The sequence below is a fragment of the Scyliorhinus canicula genome, chromosome 1 (genome assembly GCF_902713615.1).
Source record: "Scyliorhinus canicula chromosome 1, sScyCan1.1, whole genome shotgun sequence".
Lineage (NCBI taxonomy): Eukaryota > Metazoa > Chordata > Chondrichthyes > Carcharhiniformes > Scyliorhinidae > Scyliorhinus > Scyliorhinus canicula.
The window spans coordinates 29,574,272-29,595,879 of record NC_052146.1 but is presented as its reverse complement, the minus strand read 5'-3'; the positions used below and the strand labels follow the sequence as shown (position 1 = coordinate 29,595,879).

General features: G+C 44.2%; 1 protein-coding gene across 2 annotated transcripts in view; it reads right to left on the bottom strand.

Moving 5' to 3' along the window:
• The window catches only part of tfip11 (tuftelin interacting protein 11), a 34,625-nt gene extending 13,054 nt beyond the window's left edge, over nt 1-21,571 (bottom strand). The window contains exons 1-6 of one of the 2 annotated variants that reach the window (XM_038779918.1): nt 21,415-21,571; nt 18,622-18,827; nt 12,243-12,402; nt 11,241-11,397; nt 10,674-10,801; nt 5,944-6,102 (exon numbers count right to left, since the gene is read on the bottom strand). In XM_038779918.1, the coding sequence (XP_038635846.1) occupies nt 5,944-6,102; nt 10,674-10,801; nt 11,241-11,397; nt 12,243-12,402; nt 18,622-18,821 (804 nt within the window). In that variant the 5' untranslated portion in view covers nt 18,822-18,827; nt 21,415-21,571. Of the gene's footprint in view, nt 1-5,943; nt 6,103-10,673; nt 10,802-11,240; nt 11,398-12,242; nt 12,403-18,621; nt 18,828-21,414 lie in introns of those variants that run through there. The other variant, XM_038779990.1, reaches the window with a different exon arrangement.
• Between the last annotated feature and the right edge of the window lie 37 nt (nt 21,572-21,608).

The following is a 21,608-nucleotide window of genomic DNA, read 5'->3' as shown; positions in this document are numbered from 1 at the left end:
GGCCTCGAACGCCGTGTAGTGGCGGTCCTCCGGGCGGATTGGGAGCTGGTGGTATTCAGACTTCAGATCCACCGTGGAAAATAGCCGATATTGGGCGATCTGGTTGACCATGTCTGCAATTCTGGGGAGGGGATACGCGTCTAGGAGCGTAAAGTGATTTATAGTCTGACTATAGTCGACGACCATGCAGAATATTTCCCCGGTCTTAACGACCACCACCTGAGCTCTCCAGGGACTATTACTGGCCTCTATGATCCCCTCACTGAGTAGCCGTCAGACCTCCGATCGGATAAAGACCCTATCCTGTAGGCTGTATCGCCTGCTGCGAGTAGCTACTGGTTTGCAATCTGGAGTGAGATTGGCGAAGAGAGGAGGGGGGGGGGGGGGGGGGGGAGATGCGCAGCGTGGCTAGGCTGCAGATAGTGAGTGGGGGCAGGGGCCCGCCGAAGCTGAGGGTGAGGCCCTTGAGGTTGCACTGGAAATCCAGGCCTAATAAGAGTGGTGCGCAGAGGTCGGGCAGGATATAAATTTCGAATAACTAGCGCCTCGAATTGTGAGCGCAGCGACGGTGCTTCCTTGGATTTGGACTGAGTGGGAGCCCGAAGCCAGGGCGATAGTTTGGCTCACAGGAAAAATAGGAAGCGAACAGCGTCTTACCAGCTCTGGGTGTATGAAGCTCTCGGTGCTCCCGGAGTCAAAGAGGCATGGCGTGCTGTAGCCATTGATCTGGACCTCCGCCATCGAACTTCGTAGGTGCTTGGGGCGGGATTGATCTAGGGTGACCGCGTTGAGTTGCGGGCCGCGTGATGGGTGCCCGGGGAAGTCGTAGTCTTCCGAGTTGGCGTCCGGTCGAGTAGATGCCGGTACGTTCTGGCGAGCTTGATGCAGGATCGCTGCGCTGAGTTGCGGGCCGCGTGATGAGTGCCCGGGGAAGTCGTAGTCTTCTGATGAGCTATCTGAGCATGGAGATGCAGATGGGGCCCGTGGATCACACGTGGTGAGCGGCGAGGAAGATGGTGTCCAAGATGGCGGCCCCCATGAGTCGCACATGGCCGGTCGCATGGTGGGGGTTTGCCAAGATGGCGGTCCCCATGTGTCGCACGTGGCGGGAGGGGGCGGAGTTGGGGCGTAGGCCGCAGCGTTTCGGGCCCCGCGGGCCCGCTGGTGCTGAGAGCGATTTGTTCTCTCTACTGGGGAGTTAGAAACTGGGGCCCTTTTCGCGAGGCACACTCTGACAGAGTGGCCTTTCTTCCCGCAGCTGCTGGAGGTCGCGGATCGGGCTGGGCAGTGCTGCCGTGGGTGCTGGCTTAGTCCACAGAAATGGCAGGCTGGGGCAGCTGAGTAGCTGGCTGGGGCAGCTGATTAGCTGGCTGGGGCAGCAGAGTGACTGGCTGGGGCCGCAGAGTAACTGGCTTTGGCAGCGCGGTAGCTGGGGGGCCGTGCGGCACAGGCCTGGGGGTGTTGTTGGTCGGGGGCCCACGATGAGGTTGCGGGGTCTGCGGGAAACGATGCGAGGCTGCGGAAGAAGACTTCCATAGTGGTAGCAGCCTCCACAGTAGTATCTAAGTCCTGGGCCCCCTTTTCTAGCAGTCTTTGGCGCACATAGTTCGATCTAAGGCCCGCTACGAAAACGTCCCACACAGCAAGCTCCCTATGTTCAGCTGCAGTAACGGCCTGATAATTACAGTCATTAGAGAGATTGTTCAGTTCACATACAAACTCGGCTAGCGTTTCTGTAGGCCACTGACGGCGAGTCGTAAACACGTGGCGTGCACAGACCTCGTTAATGGGCCTAACGTACATTTTGTCCAATATCGCCAGCGCTGTGGTGTAAGAACTGGCCGGATTTAGCTGTGTGGAGATTCTGTGGCTTACCCTCGCGTGCAGTAGGCTGAGCTTTTGTTCATCCGTTGTTTCAGCGGTGCTGGCTTCTGCCAGGTAGGCCTTAAAACATCTCAGCCAGTGGGAGAAAATTTCTTTAGCCACTGCATCCTGCGGGTCGAGTTCTAGGCGTCCGGGCTTGAGGGCTGCTTCCATGATTTACTTTGACTGTTTCGTAAGTATATTAAATTGATGGAACCATCAATTCTACGGACACGTGCTTGTAGGATTAGAATAGCGGTTTTAATATACTTACAACAGAGCCAGCCTGTTCGCCGTTGAACATTCAATGAACTGGCCGGCTGGCTCTGTGGCACTGATCTTTATACAGCAGCTCCAGGGGGAGGAGTTCTGGGCGGAGCCAAGGGGGGAGCCCAGTACAAACTCTTGAGTACTCCCAGAGCTACTCCGCCTGGTGGTCAGGTAGTGCAACTGCACTTACAATATCGGTACAGATATACAATGGGAACAGAGTGACATTGGTAACTTATAATACCGTGTGAATCTCATTCGCCACAATCGGGGATAGGCAGGAATGTGGGGCTGAAGTTACAATCAAATTAGCCATGATCTTATTGAATGGCAGAGTAGGCCCGAGGGGTCGAGTTGGCCTCAGCCACAGTAATACTCTGCTCATGGGGATGATGCTATGGATGGTGCTACTATACTTCCTGTACGCAGACGACTGCGTGGCAAATTTGGTTCCAACTCCACCTACAAGTTTGCCAACGATATGACCATAGTGGGCCGGATCTCGAACAACGACCAGTCAGAATACAGGAGGGAGATAGAGAACCTAGTGGAGTGGTGCAGCGACAACAATCTATCCCTCAATGCCAGCAAAACTAAAGAGCTGGTCATTGACTGTACACACCCCTGTCAGCATCAACGGGGCCGAGGTGGAGATGGTTAACAGCTTCATATTCCATGGGGTATACATCTCCAAAAATATGTCCTGGTCCACCCACGTCAACGCTACCACCAAGAAAGCACAACAGCACCTATATTTCCTCAGGAAACTAAGGAAATTCAGCATGTCCACACTGACTCTTACCACTACAGATGCACCATAGAAAGCATCCTATCTGATTGCATCACAGCCTGGTATGGCGGCTGCTCAGCCCAAGACTGCAAGAAACTTCAGAGTCGTGAACATAGTCCAGTTCATCACACAAACCTGCCTCCCATCCAATGACTCCATTTACACACCTCCCGCTGCCTGGGGAAAGCGGGTAGCATAATCAAAGACCCCTCCCACCCGGCTTGCTCACTGTTCCAATTTCTTCCATCAGACAAGAGATACAGAAGTCTGAGAACACGCACGAACAGACTGAAAACAGCTTCTTCCCCGCTGACTCCTAAACGACCCTCTTATGGACTGACCTGATTAACACCACACCCCTGTATGCTTCACCCGATGCTGGTCTTTATGTAGTTACATTGTGTACCTTGTGCTGCCCTATTATGTATTTTCTTTTCATGGACTTAATTATCTGTTGAGCTGCTCGCAGAAAAATATCTTTCACTGTGCCTCGGTACACGTGACAATAAAAAAATCCAATCCAATAGCAGAGGGCAAAACAATAGTGTGTAACATTGTTATTGAAAATATGGAAAGATGTGTCATTTGAAACATGGAAGTCTGGCAATATCTGGGTCTGAGAGAAACATGAGAGGATACAGGGATAGATCCCACGAAGGGTTAATAGCAGCTGCAAAGAGGATTATAAAATGCAGATTCCTTCTCCCAAACAAACAGGATTTTTGTATGAAGCTAAAAACAATGGCTCACACCTTCATTGAAAGTAACTATCTTAGTAAGCATCTGGAAAAGCATGGATGAGGGTTTCAGTTGAGCTAGGTGATAAATGTAAACCTTTCAATTCATAACCAAGTGGATTTTTAGCATTACGCTTAAAGCAATGTTCCACAGCTTCATTGAAATTAACTATCTTAGTAAGCAGCTGGAAAGGAAAGGATGAGGTTCAGTTGAATTTGGTGACAATTCTAGGTGTGAAATTCTGCTAACATCAGGTAAATTAAAAGAAAATTGGAGACTGTCAGTCTACGAGAACCATAATTTAAAGCCAAAATCAAAGTCAAAATTATGAGCTGGGGGACACAATTGGAAAATAAAACTATAGAAATGACAGGAATTAAAAGTAACACCTCTTGAAACCAAAGCATTTTTGAATATCACAAAGGAACTTTGAACATCACAAAGGAAACAATGTAATCAGAAATCTGAGAGGTGAGGTCATGTGAAAATGAGTACTTAGTTGTATTAGTATGTTTAAATCAAAGACACTTTTTACAATTAAAGTGAAATAAAAGTTACTTTACAATAAAGCTATAAAAACTTAGAGAATATAAACCCAGAGACCAGAGCAGGAACTACCAGAACTCGGAGAGGAGAGATGCAGAGAAGGAACAAGAGAAGCAAGCAGAGTCAGCTCGGTCATGGGAAAGATAAGACATAGCAGGCAAGCTAAAACAGCAAATACATCTAAGGAAGACTAGAATTTAAAGGGGAGGCAGAGTTAGCCCAGAGACAGCCAGCTCTCACAGCTCGGTACATGGGAAAGATAGGACATAGCAACCGAGCTCACCAGCGAATACATCTAAAGAAGACCAGATTTTAAAAAGATGATTGATTGTCAAGGTTGGCCTGAAGGTCCCTTCAACCAACCAGAAGGATCCAGAAGCAAGATCTTTTACCTTTCTGTAAAGACAGTGATTGCAGCTTTCAAAAGAAAAAATAACTTAATTTAACCTGAAACAGTGGTTATTCCAAAGTCTACATTACTTACTTAGCAATGAGGGACCCAGGATCGATGCTACTAAGCGGTAAGTAGATGAAATCTTCGGTGAAGGTATGGGTTATGCCGGGAAATAACTTGAAAGTATAGTTTGACCTGAATAGCACCCACCGAAGCCTGCATCAGAGTCAGGGAATGAGAATCCCTGTTCACCATTTAGAATGTCGGCCATTTTTGGTATTGGGGGAATTCTAAGAACAGTGGTGAGTTTTCAACAACAATTCACAAGTCTACCCACAATCAATTAGATTGCTGAAAACAACACAGCACAAAATGACCACCAACCTCATTCAATTATCGATACTAACTATTCGCCCAAGCATTGGGGTCTATAGTCCTAGAAGGCCACTGCTCAGGCCAAATATGGAGAAATGGTATAAATAGTCCCCCCCCACCCGCAACGTGTAATCAGAGTTTAATGTATGGTTTAGCAAAGGTGGCTTGTGGATCGATAGGCCAGAGAATAAAAATACACTGCAGCTTTCTTTTTTAAATATGTTTGCCATGGAATGTAATGTTTGGTGTGATGGATGTTGTAATTTTTATTTTGTTAAGGCAGACTAGTAGACTCTGTGACATTGTTCACACTGCCAGAAGGTATGTTGTGCAAGGAAGAGCTGCCGTGCGCATTTGGGAGAAGGATTCACATCTACTCTAAAATAATTTGGAATTTAAAAAAATTTTTAAATCTCCAAATAAATCATTAAATTGTTGTTGTTTATTATTGCATTTTCCCGACCGATTGTAAGGTGGTAAATAATTTGCTTCCCTTATTACCTTCAGATGACTTCCATTTTTTTTACTCACACCCTCTGTAAAAAAGCAATTCCCCGGGCAAGCACAAGATTTCAATGGGCTAGCAGGTCACAGGTCCAGCAGTGAATCATTATATCAATATGCAGCTTGGCAGAATAAGCGTACCGAGGGGCATAGCAAAAAAAAAAAAAAATTAATTTCTGTTCACCTCCTTCTGAAAGCTTGGGCATATACAGTCATTTAAAAGCCACAGGTACTGGTTACTAAATCTGCCAAAACATTAACATTTTCTAAGTCAGCAGCTTTAGCCTTATTCTATCAAAATAATTTTATAAATCCTTTGATACGATTGTACTATTTTAGGTAACAATTACCCATCCTGTCCTGAATTCAGTAAGAGCAGCTTTAAACAACAAGAATTAATGTTTAAATTGTATATGGACATTTCTAAACATTTGCAAATGAGGTAAAGCCCTTTCCCACACACCTTGACTTGTGAAAGTTCGGTCTGAGGGGTAGCCATTTTCCTGCCCAGGCTGGTTGCTCCCTTCGCTTTAAGCTCCTCTACAGTCTTGAAGGTGTACTTGGGTTTCTTCTTTCCACCTGCGGGATCCTTGCGCCACTGGCTCATCTCCTGCTGAAAGTCCTGAACACAAACGGTTAATTAGTCACTGGGTACTGACTGCCCTTCATAATTGATTAAATGAAATGAAATGAAAATCGCTTGTCACAAGTAGGCTTCAATGAAGTTACTGTGAAAAGCCCCTAGTCGCCACATTCCGGCGCTTGTTCGGGGAGGCTGGTACGGGAATTGAACCGTGCTGCTGGCCTGCCTTGGTCTGCTTTCAAAGCCAGCGATTTAGCCCTGTGCTAAACCAGCCCCGCTATGGACTATGAAACATCCCTTCAACTGTCTTCAACCTCAGAGATCCTCTCATGTGAATCTCAACTCAATGAACTCCTGACGTCCATTCAGGGACCAGGCTCCAAGCAATGGGTCATGTGGCAGATAATTAAATTGGAGGGGTGGGCATGTTAACCTGACACCGGCAGAAGCCCAGGTGTAGTTGACCAGCCAATGATCTCAGCTGTGTGCAAATTGCCCACTATTTCCGACATTATAACAGCGATTGACATTCAAAGATACTTCACTAGCTTTGGACATACTAAAAAAGTGCTGAATATATCAAGCTTTTCTTTTGCTAGAGGAAAGAAAATAACTTCCACCTCCCCAAAGCAAACGGTTCAAGTCTAGACACCAAGCAGTGCTTAATCCTTCTAGAGAAGGGAAGCATGAATTTTGCAGGGAAATTTAAAGGGGTAAATGAATCCTCTCATGCTGGGTTTTGACTGCCACTTTTCACCTTTCAGTTCAATCTATGGCTTCTGTAAGCAGGTGCAAATGTTGGTTAGTAGTCAGATAGCAAGAAATAGGCATTTAAGGCAGACATCAGCCCAACTACATTCCCCCTATCAACCAGTTGACGTTATTCTATTGGGAAATGCGTCATATGTTGGTCCAACTCTAAGTATTCATAGAATTCCTACGGTGCAGAAGGAGGCAAATCAGCCTATCAAGTCTGCATCAACCCTCCAAAAGAGCACCCCACCTTATTCCAATGCACTCTTAGCCAGCCTCCACATTCTACACTGTAACATTAGACAATGCAACATTCGCAGCCATGTCCTTACTTAACACTACCCAATTCAATCAACCAACCATCTGCTCACTGAACTACATTGTTTCTCAGTTAAGCAACTCCATTTTAAAATTTCCATCCTTATTTTCAAATCTGTCCATGGCCTTGCCCCCTAACTTTATCCCATTGACCTTCGAGAACCCCTAATCCTGCCCGTTTGAGCATCCCTGAGTTTAGTTGCTCCACTATTGATGACCTTAAGCTCAGCTACCAATGCCCTCAAATCTAGAATTGTCTCTCTATACCTCCGAAGCTCCACCTTTTTAGAACATAAGAACTAGGAGCAGGAGTAGGCCATCTGGTCCCTCGAGCCTGCTCCGCCATTCAATGAGATCATGGCTGATCTTTTGTGGACTCAGCTCCACTTTCCGGCCTGAACACCATAACCCTTAATCCCTTTATTCTTCAAAAAACTATCTATCTTTACCTTAAAAACATGTAATGAAAGAGCCTCAACTGCTTCACTGGGCAAGGAATTCCATAGATTCACAACCCTTTGGGCAAAGAAGTTCCTCCTAAACGCAGGCCTAAATCTACTTCTCCTTATTTTGAGGCTATGTCCCCTAGTTCTGCTTTCACCCGCCAGTGGAAACAACCTGCCCGCATCTATCCTATCTATTCCCTTCATAATTTTAAATGTTTCTATAAGATCCCCCCTCATCCTTCTAAATTCCAATGAGTACAGTCCCAGTCTACTCAACCTCTCCTCATAATCCAACCCCTTCAGCTCTGGGATTAACCTAGTGAATCTCCTCTGCACACCCTCCAGTGCCAGTACGTCCTTTCTCAAGTAAGGAGACCAAAACTGAACACAATACTCCAGGTGTGGCCTCACTAACACCTTATACAATTGCAACATAACCTCCCTAGTCTTAAACTCCATCCCTCTAGCAATGAAGGACAAAATTCCATTTGCCTTCTTAATCACCTGTTGCACCTGTAAACCAACCTTCTGTGACTCATACACTAGCACACCCAAGTCTCTCTGCACAGCGGCATGCTTTAATATTTTATCGTTTAAATAATAATCCCGTTTGCTGTTATTCCTACCAAAATGGATAACCTCACATTTGTCAACATTGTATTCCATCTGCCAGACCCTAGCCCATTCACTTAACCTATCCAAATCCCTCTGCAGACTTCCAGTATCCTCTGCACTTTTCGCTTTACCACTCATCTTAGTGTCATCTGCAAACTTGAACACATTGCCCTTGGTCCCCAACTCCAAATCATCTATGTAAATTGTGAACAATTGTGGGCCCAACACGGATCCCTGAGGGACACCACTAGCTACTGATTGCCAACCAGAGAAACACCCATTAATCCCCACTCTTTGCTTTCTATTAATTAACCAATCCTCTATCCATGCTACTACTTTACCCTTAATGCCATGCATCTTTATCTTATGCAGCAACCTTTTGTGTGGCACCTTGTCAAAGGCTTTCTGGAAATCCAGATATACCACATCCATCGGCTCCCCATTATCTACTGCACTGGTAATGTCCTCAAAAAATTCCACTAAATTAGTTAGGCATGACCTGCCCTTTATGAACCCATGCTGCGTCTGCCCAATGGGACAATTTCTATCCAGATGCCTCGCTATTTCTTCCTTGATGATAGAATCCAGCATCTTCCCTACTACCGAAGTTAAGCTCACTGGCCTATAATTTCCTGCTTTCTGCCTACCTCCTTTTTTAAACAGTGGCGTCACGTTTGCTAATTTCCAATCCACCGGGACCACCCCAGAGTCTAGTGAATTTCGGTAAATTATCACTAGTGCATCTGCAATTTCCCTAGCCATCTCTTTTAGCACTCTGGGATGCATTCCATCAGGGCCAGGAGACTTGTCTACGTTTAGCCCCATTAGCTTGCCCATCACTACCTCCTTAGTGATAACAATCCTCTCAAGGTCCTCACCTGTCATAGCCTCATTTCTATCAGTCGCTGGCATGTTATTTGTGTCATCCACTGTGAAGACCGACCCAAAAAACCTGTTCAGTTCCTCAGCCATTTCCTCATTTCCCATTATTAAAACTCCCTTCTCATCCTCTAAAGGACCAATATTTACCTTAGCCACTCTTTTTTGTTTTATATATTTGTAAAAACTTTTACTGTCTGTTTTTATATTCTGAGCAAGTTTACTCTCATACTCTATCTTACTCTTCTTTATAGCTTTTTTAGTAGCTTTCTGTTGCCCCCTAAAGATTTCCCAGTCCTCTAATCTCCCACCAATCTTTGCCACTTTATATGCTTTTTCCTTCAATTTGATACTCTCCCTTATTTCCTTAGATATCCACGGTCGATTTTCCCTCTTTCTACCGTCCTTCCTTTTTGTTGGTATAAACCTTTGCTGAGCACTGTGAAAAATCGCTTGGAAGGTTCTCCACTGCTCCTCAACTGTTCCACCATAAAGTCTTAGCTCCAAGTCTACCTTAGCTAGTTCTTCTCTCATCCCCTTGTAATCTCCTTTGTTTAAATACAAAACACTAGTATTTGATTTTACTTTCTCACCCTCCATCTGTATTTTAAATTCCACCATATTGTGATCGCTCCTTCCGAGAGGATCCCTAACTATGAGATCATGAATCAATCCTGTCTCATTACACAGGACAAGATCTAGGACCGCTTGTTCCCTCGTAGGTTCCATTACATACTGTTCTAGGAAACTATCGCGGATACATTCTATAAACTCCTCCTCAAGGTTGCCTTGACCGACCTGGTTAAACCAATCGACATGTAGATTAAAATCCCCCATGATAACTGCTGTACCATTTCTACATGCATCAGTTATTTCTTTGTTTATTGCCTGCCCCACCATCTCGTTACTATTTGGTGGCCGATAGACTACTCCTATCAGTGACTTTTTCGCCTTACTATTCCTGATTTCCACCCAAATGGATTCAACCTTATCCTCCATAGCACCGATGTCATCCATTACTATTGCCCGGATGTCATCCTTAAATAACAGAGCAACACCACCTCCCTTACCATCCACTCTGTCCTTCCGAATAGTTTGATACCCCTCCCCTCCTTAAAAGCTGCCTCTTGGTTAAGCTTTTGCTCACCTACCCTCGTATATCCATATAGCCCGTGAGTGTCAAACATTGCATTGTAGAACTCCGATGTAGCACCTTGCGATGTTTTATTATGTTAAATACAAGTTATAATTGTTGTGCTGCATCCTACTCCAAATAGTCCCTTTTCTCACCAGTGTAATACTAAATGCCAAAAGAAACTTGTTTTACAGGAAAGGGTAATATGGAAACATACAGTTGGTCCTTTGTACTTTTAGACTGGAGCCAGGGTCAGGTGAGGGAGAGAACACAGGAAGTAATTATTCAGGGTTTCTTCTTTGAATTGTTTTCCATTAACACACGCTCAGAAGTGTGTGTATGTGATTGATGGCAAGATCAAATGTTTGGAATGTTCATCAAATTTTCAGAAAACGGAAAAATGGTATGATTTAGGTGTTTTTCAAAAAATACAAATAACAGGGCAAGAGTTGTGTATTCCAAACCTCATCCGCTTCTTCATCGGAGTCAACAATGGGAAAGTCCTTCAGTGACTGTTCTGTTCGTTCAGACCCATAAGCACCAATTGCTCCTTTTCCCTTCCTCATCTTTGCCTCAATTGGTGCCACAATTCCTGCAGAGCAATAGAAATAGTATTAACGGCATGACTACACAACTCCTAAATCGACAAACTGGGCAAAAGATTAAATTGGATGGTTTGGAGCTGATGAAACGATGGAATTGTAATGCTCAGGATGGGGACATGTTTACGTTGCACAGTGAAGAATACCAAGTTAAATTGGTTGGTGGGGGTGAGATTGTGGTGCCTGTAGGGACCAACTTAACCATGTCTCAGGAAATTAAATGGATGAAAGCATTATGGCAGTTCCACAGTCCACTGGAGTACTCCTCAATACCCATCAGAAGAACAGCACTTTCACTCAGAGACCTGTGTGACAGTCCAGAAGATGGGTACAGCACTTGCCAACATTCCTCAATAAACTCAATATCTTTTGTAGAATTAATTACATAGAGAATTGTTATTGTTACTAATAACTTTCTGATAACTGTACCTTGTGCATTCTTCCCAAGACCTCTGCCAGGTACGTAACCCATCTTCTGCAGCAGTTTCTGTCCAATCCCTTTGGTGTGTTTTTCCCAGGTGCCAATTTCCTGGTTTGTTCGATGTCCTCCTGTGAATCCTTTTGAACTAGATTTGAAAAAGCCACCCTGCAAAAACATAATCAGATAAATACAAATTGATGTCTCTGAACCAAATATGGAAGGGCACCAGTTAGTCAGTATGTAACTTGTCCTTATGGAGAGATAGCAGCTGGGAGTGCGTGTGGAAAAATACACATCTTCACGAAAAGACGCTGGAAAGTAGAGTACAAAAATTCTTCCCAGCTACGGTGACATTTTTTGGTGCCTGGAAAGTATATATTTAATGTTTTATTCAACTACTGCAGCTGGATAAATAGATAATCAGGGTGCATAACTATTTCAGTAAACAATAACAGTTATCTAATTCTCTGTTAAAACAAATGAAGCACATATGATGTTACCATTTCTCCAATGTAAACAAATACCCAACACCAGTTTTCGTGAAAATTATTTGATTTAGGGACTTTAGACAGAAAATAATGATTGTTTTTGAAATATAAACCAACAAGGTGCAGGTGATCTCACATCAACCATCCCTCTCTCTCCTGACTGAAGTCAAAATTGAACAGTAAATAATTTAGATGTGTAAGTTTTTACAATAATGCATTTCATGGTATAACACTCTTGACCAAATATGCTTACTCCTGGCATCTGTAAAAATAAGATATTTTCAAGGCAGTGGAAAAATAAACCCAGAGGTGAAATTTTCTTAGCCCTTGAAATGCATCAGTTAAGAGTTTTTCACTAAAATGTTTTGATAACATGAAACTGTTGTTGGAAATATGACTGAATGCACCTGACCCGAGTCACATGATATTGGCTAGCCCATCACTGCTATCACGTCTTTTGATGAATCAACACTCAATTATAGCAGTCTAGTGACAAGCCCAAGCCCTTGACTGAATACATACAGTTTTTAGTTTCTTTGGTGCAAATTCTTTTGGAAAATCATCTCGCTTAACTTTCTCCTCTTCAGAATCATCAGAGTCCTTCTCTTCCTCATTTTCCTCAGCTGCAGGTCGACGGATTCCAGCACTGATGAAATTAACTGGAGCAGTGTAATCTTTGGAACTATGGAAATAGGGCAGATATTGCAAAGTTTAGGGCCAGCAGGTCATTGTACATTGCATTCCAAAATCTAACTGCAACTACTAGCATCAGGAAGCGAACACACAAGAAAAACGCAAAAGAATCTGTACACAAATGCCACCTTGCTCCAAAAAGATAAACAAATTCTGAATAATTAGCTATGCCGCACTTGCATTCATCTAACCAGTTGCGGAGGACTAGTACTGAACACATTCTAACCAGTGAATGGACATCTACATACTGTCCATTTCAACAGGAGTTAGATAGTCAAAAATCCATGAGCCATCACAGATGGATTACCAAGCAATTATAGGCCTCACCAGTGACAAACACAAACATTGGCTCCCAACTCAGACCAGAGCCCACAGGCACAATTCCTCCATGAACTATGAGTCTGGTGACAATCGGTCCCACCACGTGAACTGCCACTGAGTGATCGAGCACAACCCTGGACCCAAAATTCTCCACATGACCAACTTTTTACTTTGGCCAGAAAGAAAAATGGCAAGACTGGGTCCCAACAAAGACAGTGGCAAAATTCTTCAAACAAATAAACAGTAGTCAGGAAATTCCAATGTCTCATAGCTAATGGTTACACAGGATGAAAGGATGTCTAAATCACATCACCTGGACAGCATCCAGTTATCCAACAGTACAAGAAATGGATAGGGTAATCCAAGAGGTAACAAAATATCCAAACAAAATGAGAAACTGAAAAACATATCGCTGTTTCTGTCCTAGCCAAGTTAACAGGTCTAACCCAGTGCTGGAGAAATTGCATTCACTTCTTACATAGCTGGGCATGAGTGTATTAATGCACCTGGCAAGGAAGCAGAGATGCATAAATAAGTTGTCTGACAAATCAGGAGTTTTAGAACTCTGCTAATGGTTCACCTGGTTTACAAAGTATCTGAGACATAAAGTCCATGATTTGATCATTGATCTGGGCCTATTGATCATAGGTTTAATCATCTGTTGCACCCAAGAAAAACTCCTCAGTATTTGGAATCAATCATCATAGTCCAAAGACATTGCTACAGGAGTCTGAAGTGCAGTGTTCTGAGTTCATCCATTTTCAGCTGCTTCGTCAATTACCTTTTTATAAGGTCAGAAGTAGAAATGGTTGCTAACATTTGCATAATATTCAGCACCCTTCACAACCCCTCAGGTACTGATGCAGTCCATGTCCAAATGCAGCAAGACCTGGACAACATTCAGGATTTGGCTTACAAGTGACAAACATTGTTGCCTACGGTGCTGAGGACCCGGGTTCGAATCTCGTCCCTGGGTCACTGTCCGTGTGGAGTTTGCAAATTCTCCCCGTGTCTGCGTGGGTTTCACCCCCACAACTCAAAGATGTGCAGGGTAAGTGGATTGGCCACGCTAAAGTGCACCTTAGTTGGAAAAAAATAATTGGGTACTCTAAATTTATATTTAAAAAAATAAGTGACAAGTAACTTTCACGCCACACAAGTGAAAGGCAATGACCATCTCCAACAAGAGAGAATCTAACCATCTCTCCATGATATTCAATTATATTACTTTTGCCGAATTACCAACTATCAACATCTTGAGGGATACCAATGACCAGAAACTGACCTGGACTAGCCATATAAATACAGTAGTTACAAGAGCATGTCAGAGGTTAGGAATACTGTGGCGAGTAACTCAACACCTGACTCTCCAAAACCTGAAGAACACCTAAAAGGTACAAGTCAGGAGTGTGACTCTCGACTTACCTGGATGAGTGCAGCTCCAACAACACTCAAATAGCTCAATATAATCCAGGGCAAAGCAGCCCTTTTGATTAGTGCTCCATCCACCACCACCTTAAACATTCCTTCTCTCCACTACCAACGTACAGTGGCAGCAGTGTGCACCATCTACAAAATACTCAACAAAGCTCCTCCGACAGAACCTTCCAAACCTGCGGCTCTACCAAGTGAAGGACAAGAGCAACAGATGCATGGAAACCATGAGACATGGGAACAAAATTAGGCCACTCAGCCCATTGAGTCTGCTCCGCCATTCAATCATGGCTGATATTTTTCTCACCCCCATTCTCCTACCTTCGCCCCATAACCTCTGACTCCCTTATTAATCAAGAACCTATCTCTCTCTGTCTTAAAGACACTCAGTGATTTGGCATCCATAGCCTTCTGCTGCAAAGTGTTCCACAGATTCACCACCTCCTCTGGCTGAAGAAATTCTCATCTGTTTAAAAAATGTTTTAAACCATTGAGCTGATTTAGCTCAGTGGGCTAGACAGCTGGTTTGTGATGCAGAACAAGACCAGCAGCGCGGGTTCCAATTTCCGTACCAGCTGAGAATTCTAAATTCTCCCTCTGTGTGCCTGAACAGGCGCTGGAATGTGGCGACTAGGGGTTTTTCACAGCAACTTTGTTGCAGTGTTAATGTAAGCCTTCTTGTGACAATAGAGATTATTTATTTATTTATTTATTTAAGGGATCGTCCCTTTAGTCTGAGATTGTGTCCTCTGGTTCTAGTTTTTCCTAGAAGTGGAAACATCCTCTCATGTCCACTCTATCCAGGCCTCGCAGTTTCCTGTGTGTTTCAATAAGATCCTCCCTCATCCGTCTAGAGTCCAAGTACAGACCCAGAGTCCTCAACTATTCCTCATTCCATGGATCATTCTTGTGAACCTCCTCTGGACCCTTTCCAAGGCCAGCACATCTTTACTTAGATACGGGGCCCAAAACTGCTCACAATACTGAGCCTTATATAGCCTCAGAAGTACATCCTTGGTCTTGTATTCTAGCCCTCTCGACATGAATGCTAACATTGCATTTGCCTTCCTAACTGCCAACTGAAACTGCACGTTAACCTTAAGAGAATAGTGAACAAGGACTCTCAAGTCCCTTTGTGCTTCTGATTTCCTAAGCAGTTCCCCATTTAGAAAATAGTCTATGCCTCCATTTCTCCTCCCGAAGTGCATAACCTCACACTTTTCCACATCGCATTCCATCTGCCACTTCATTGCCCACTCTCCTAGTCTTTTCAAATCCTTCTACAGCCCCCCCGCTTCCTCAATATTACCTGCCCCTCTATAGGTCTTTGTATCATCTGCAAACTTAGCAACAATGCCTTCAGTTCCTTCTTCCAGATCATTAATGCATATTGTGAAAAGTTGTGGGCCCAGCACAGACCCCTGAGGCACACACTAATCACCAGCTGCCATTCTGAAAAAGATCCCTTTATCCCTACTCTCTGCCTTCTATCAGTCAGCCGATCCTTTATTCATGCCAGAATCTTACCATTAACACCATGGGCTCTTAACGTATTTAACAGTCTCCTATGCAGCACCTTGTCAAAGGTCTTCTGGAAATCTAAATAAATCACATCCACTGGTTCTCCTTTGTCTAACTTCCTTGTTACTTCCTCAAAGAACTCTAACAGATTGGTCAGACATGACCTTTCCTTGACGAAGCCGTGCTGACTCAGTCCTATTTTATCATGCACTTCCAAGTACTCCGCGATATCATCTTTAATAATGGACTCTAAAATCTTACCAATGACCGAAGTCAGGCTAACCGGCCTATAATTTCCCGTCTTCTGCCTCCCTCCCTTCTTAAACAGCGGTGTTACTTTAGCCACTTTACAGTCCTTCCAGCCTCCAGTGATTCCTGAAAGATTACCACCAATGCCTCCACAATCTCCTCAGCTATCTCTTCTGGAACCCTGGGGTCCAGGTCATTTATCCATCTTCAGACCTTTCAGTTTCTCCAGAACATTTGCCTTGTGATGGCCACTGCACTCACATCTGCCCCCCGATTCTTCTGGAGCTCTGGCATCTAATGGATGTCTTCCACCGTGAAGACTGATGCAAAGTAACTATTCAGTTCCTCTACCATTTGTTTCCTATTATTACTCCTCCAGCCACATTTTCCAGTGGTCCAATGTCTATTTTACCTTTTATATATTGAAAAAAAAACTCTTCCCATCTTCTTTTATATTACTTGCTAGCTGCACTCATATTTCATCTTCTCCCCTTTATTGCTCTTTTAGTTGTCCTCTGCTCGCTTTTTGAAAAAATATTTTTATTCTCCATTTTCACATATTCTCCCAAATTTACACCCACCAACAATAAACAATAATCAGTAATGAATGCAATGTCAATCCCCGTATCAATAACAACAATCCCATCTTCCCACCAAACAACAGCCTGCATGTTAACATGAACAAATAAAAAGAGGAATCAGGAATCATCCATAGTCACCATTAACACACACAGTCCCCCTCCCCCAATCCTCGCAACCCCCAACTCCCCTAATGTTCGATATAATTCAATTCTCGCAAGTGCATAATGAATAACGCCCATGAATTGTAGAACCCCTCTATCTTTCCCCTCAGTTCAAATTTGACCTTCTCAAGAGTCAAGAATTCCAGCAGGTCCCCCTGCCAGGCCAGGGCACAGGGTGGAGAGGTTGATCTCCATCCCAACAGGATCCGCCTTCGGGTGATAAACGAGGCGAAGCTACATCTGCCTCCACATCAGTTTCCAATCCCTGCTGGTCTGACACCCCAAATATGGCCTCCCGAGGACCCGGTTCCAGTTTCACGTGCACCACTTTAAAGATTACCCAAAAAACCTCCTTCCAGTAATCCTCCAGCTTTGGACAGGATCAAAACATATGTTGTTTGTGCCCCCCCCCCAAACAACGTTCACACACATCTTTTACCTCCTCAAAAAGTGGGCTCATCCTCGCCCTTGTGAGGTGTGCTCTATATACCATCTTCAGCTGTCCTCTGCTTGCTTTTAAAGGCTTCCTAATCCTCTGGCTTCCCACTAATCCTCGACACTTTGTACGCTTTTTCTTTTGCTTTTCTGCTGTCCTTGATGTTCCTCGTCAGCCATGGCTGCCTTGTCCTCCCCTTTGCATGTTTCCTCCTCCTTGGGATGAATTTCTGTTGTGCCGCCCGAATAACCCCAAAAACCCCTGCCATTGCTGTTCCACTGTCTTACCTGCTAGGCTCCTTTTCCAATCAACTCCGGCCAGCTCCTTCCTTGCCTTCTCATCCTATATTGCTCCTTGCTATCGATTTAACTTCATTCCTTACTAACAATGCAACCCCGCCCCTTTGCCCATCTGCCTGTCTTTTCGATAGGACACATATCCTTGGATATTTAGATCCCAGCCCTGATCCCCCTTGCTGCCACATCTGTGATGCCCATAACATCGTACCAGCCAATTTCAATGTGCGCAACAAGCTCGTTTACCTTGTTCCGTACACTGCGCACATTTAGATACAACACCCCAGTCCTGCATTGACCACCTCCCTTCTCACACTTGTCACCTTTCTGCTCTGCCTGAGGGTGATGTTGTTCTCTTATTTTTGTTCTCTATTTCCCCTTCAGTTATTACACATTCTAAGCTAACATTCTGGTTCCCACCCCACTGCCATACTAGTTTAAATCCTCACAAGTGACTCGAGCAAACCTCCCAGACAGGATATCGGTGCACCTCCAGTTTAGATGCAACCCATCCTTCTTGTACAGGTCCCACCTGCCTCGGAAGAGATCCCAATGGTTCAGAAATCTGAAACCCTACCTCCTACATTACCAGTTTAGCCACATATTTAGCTGCACTATCCTCCTATTTCTAACCTCACTGGCACGTGGCAGGCACAGGGAGTAATCCTGAGATTACAATCCTAGAGGTCTTGCTTTTTAGCTTACTGCCAAACTCCCTGAACTCTTTCTGCAGGACCTCATCACTCTCCCTGCCTAAGACATTAGTACCTATGTGTACTACGACCTCTGGCTGTTCACCCTCCCCCTTCAGGGTTGCCAGTGTTCATTCAGAGACATCGTTGACCCTGGCACCAGGGAGGCAACATACCATCCTGGAGTCTCTTTCAAATCCACAGAAGCGCCACAGAAACAACACCATCTGCAAGTTCCACTCCAAGCCACACATCATCCTGACTTGGAAATATGTTATTGTTCCTTCCCTGTCGCTGGAACTCCCTCTCAAACAGTACTGTGGGTGTACCTACAACGTGTGGACTGCAGTTCAAAAAGCTGGCTCACCATCACCTTCTCAAGAACAATTAGGGTTGGGCAATAAATGCTAGCCCAGCCAGCGACATCCACATCCTATGAACGTACATATTTTTAAACACTCATGATTTGTTGACAGATAAATGTTGGTAGTTAGTGAAAACAATGCCCTGGATTACCGTTTCCCCCCAAAGCTTGGTCTCTCATCATCAGAGTCATTCTCAGCCCACATGCCATAGATTGCATCCTCCTTTGTCTGTCGGTGGCGCACACGGTTTGGGTTAAACTCATTTTCCAAGTCCCAGTCTGAAATCTCAAACCGCTCCATCTCCACCTCATCGTCATCCTGGTCTTTCCCATATAGATGTGACATCGACATTTTCACCTGACAAATAATAAAACGAACAAGGAGTCAATAAACATGGCGTAAGCTGCATTTTGAAGAATCAAATCGACCAATTTCAGCTCAAACGTCCCTTTTGATGTGATATTTAAACCCCAGACTAGTCATTTTTGGTCATCAAAAATAAGGCCCAATATTTATTAAAATAAATAAAGTACATCCCGAGGGATTGGAATCGGAATTAAAACAAAAATTGCTCAAAATGCAATGCTGTTCATTGAGCATCTGAGGCACAGAGATATATTAAACAGTGAAATTGCGATGTGTCAAACTCATGTGGAATAAAATTCCACTTGCATCGTAATTATCAACTGTCCCCACCAGAACATTAGCAAAAGCCACTGAACAATGCCTGTGATTAAGCAGAAATTCCAGTGGTTGAACCAGTTTAGCTGAACCTTTTCCAGCAATAAATATGCCAAAATCATTTGCAAAAGAGGTGCTTCCCCCAGTGCAAGTATGTCATGCCAGCCAGGACGGACTGTTAGAGCCAAGCACACGCAAATATGAAACATCAAAGTTTCTCTGTGAAGCGACATGCACGCATGTGAGTATGGCAAAACCTGACAGAAGGTTAAATAGTCACCTGCGCACCCACCCGTTTCCCAGGCGAACACAGCGAAGGCCTTAGATACTCCGTTACTTCACACTGCAGCGCACAAACATCGAAACTGTTTGACTACACTGACAACATAGCAGACTGTATTGCGAACATCTGAAAACAGCACACTATTAGTGACTTTTTCTCATGAAGTCCATCTTTTTCCAAGGCTAAACCCCCGGCTTTCTTGGCACCAAGTGAGATCTCAAGTTTTCACAAAAGTTCTGTTAAACCTGAGTTTCAAGGCTGCTCCCCTGGAATTTGACTCATCAAAAGTTAACTCTAATTTGCTGATGAAGAGTTTCAATCAAGATTTTGCCTTTTTTTCACCCAGTTAAAATGACAATTGACCTGATGTCTTCCACTTCCTGATATTTGTTAAGTTTTGCTGATTTGTTTTAATCACAGGCATCACAATAAAATGAGTTTCTTGGCTTGGAGATGCAAGCAGTACTATTGCTCAGAAATAAATTGAAATAAAATCTACTCCCAGCTATATTGTCCAATTCCCTCATTGGAAACACCGAAGGAAAAAGGACAAAGGGACTAATGGACAATTAGGAATTTAAATAAGAGTGCAGGGTATAGACCTAAAGTTACAAGTAACCTAGAAAGAAATGCAAAACAGCCAGCCTACAAAAGGATAAGTCTGCATGGTATAGGATTTTACCCGACATTTTTGAGGGAGACAAGTGATATTGAGTTAAGTAATTGCAATTTGATTTGACGGTTCCCTATATATTCACTTGCCTTCAAGAAAATTGGAGATAGCACATTTGAGATGGGGAGAGGATATCAAGTTCAGCTCACAAGGGTCCTCAATGTTATATTACTGTACAATTACATATTGGACATGATAGCCTCACTCCTAAAGACAAGATAGTCAGGCCACTTACACAAATGGCCATCAGCAGACTATACACGAGGGAATGTTTAAAGAAAACTTAATAACTGCATAGTGAGATATTTTACATCCATTTTAACTGCAGGAATCACCAAACAAGCCTTTGCTTTAGTTCTTTGTCAAAGAATGACAGCTGTAACATCTCAGCAGGTGTAAATCATATTTCTTTTAAACCTTCTGTAAAACAGTAGAAGGGGCAGGCTGTAAATAATGCACTTTGCAGTGGAGTCCACCCCATATTCTAGGTGTCTGCCTAATCATTCAGCTCTTAAACCCATCAAAGGCACTTTACTTGAACTTCACAATTTTGTTATCAAAAACATAATCCAAAGACAATCCATGGATCTGGTGCAGACCAGAGAGGCCTCAGGATCTGAAAGCAAAAATGACAGCAAATGATGGAAGTCTGAAATCTAAACAGAAAATGCTGGAAATCAGAACAGGCACAGGTGGAGGGCGGGACGGAGTTCAACGTTTCAGGTCACATCCCCACCGAGCCTGTTGTTCAGTCTTGGGCGCTACACGAGGGCTGTGCTGAGGATATTAATCTGTATTATAATAATCATTATTATTGTTGCAAGTAGGTTTACATTAACACTGCAATGAAGTTAGTGAAAATCCCCTCGTTGCCACACCAATTTGGGTACACTGAGATTTCAGAATGTCCAATTCACCTAACAGCACGTCTTTCGGGAGGAAACCCACACAGACACGGGGGAGAACGTGCAGATTCCGTACAGACAGTGACCCAGGCCGGGAATCGAACCTGGGTCCCTGGCGACGTGAAACAACAGTGCAAACCACTGTGCTACGGTGCCACCCAATATTATCTTATTACTCCCAGAAATCGTAAGGGGGTTCCGTTCCTGATCATCTCCAGGATTGTGAGGCAGTCGGCTAATTAGGTGCGGGTGGTGGAGGTGAGCTCCGGTCTGGCAGTCCCCTCACTGACTGAGTCTCCAGGTCCGGAAAGTCTCCATCTGAATTAACTGAGGTGGCGTGTGGCCGCGCTGTGTTTTTTTTTATAATATTCCATTTCAACAAAAGCCACGAGCGGATCTCACCGCACTCCTGCTCCCCGTCCTAGGAGCCACTGTCTTGTCGCAGCTGGGAACCGATTTTAATCGATTTTCCAGGGAGCAGGCCTAGGACGCCATGTTAATCTGGTGTGCCGTCCGGCCGCCGCGAGGTTCCGCCGATGGGGAAACATCGACCGCGCACAAAGGTTCCGGCCCGCGATGGGGAACAGCTGAACGGG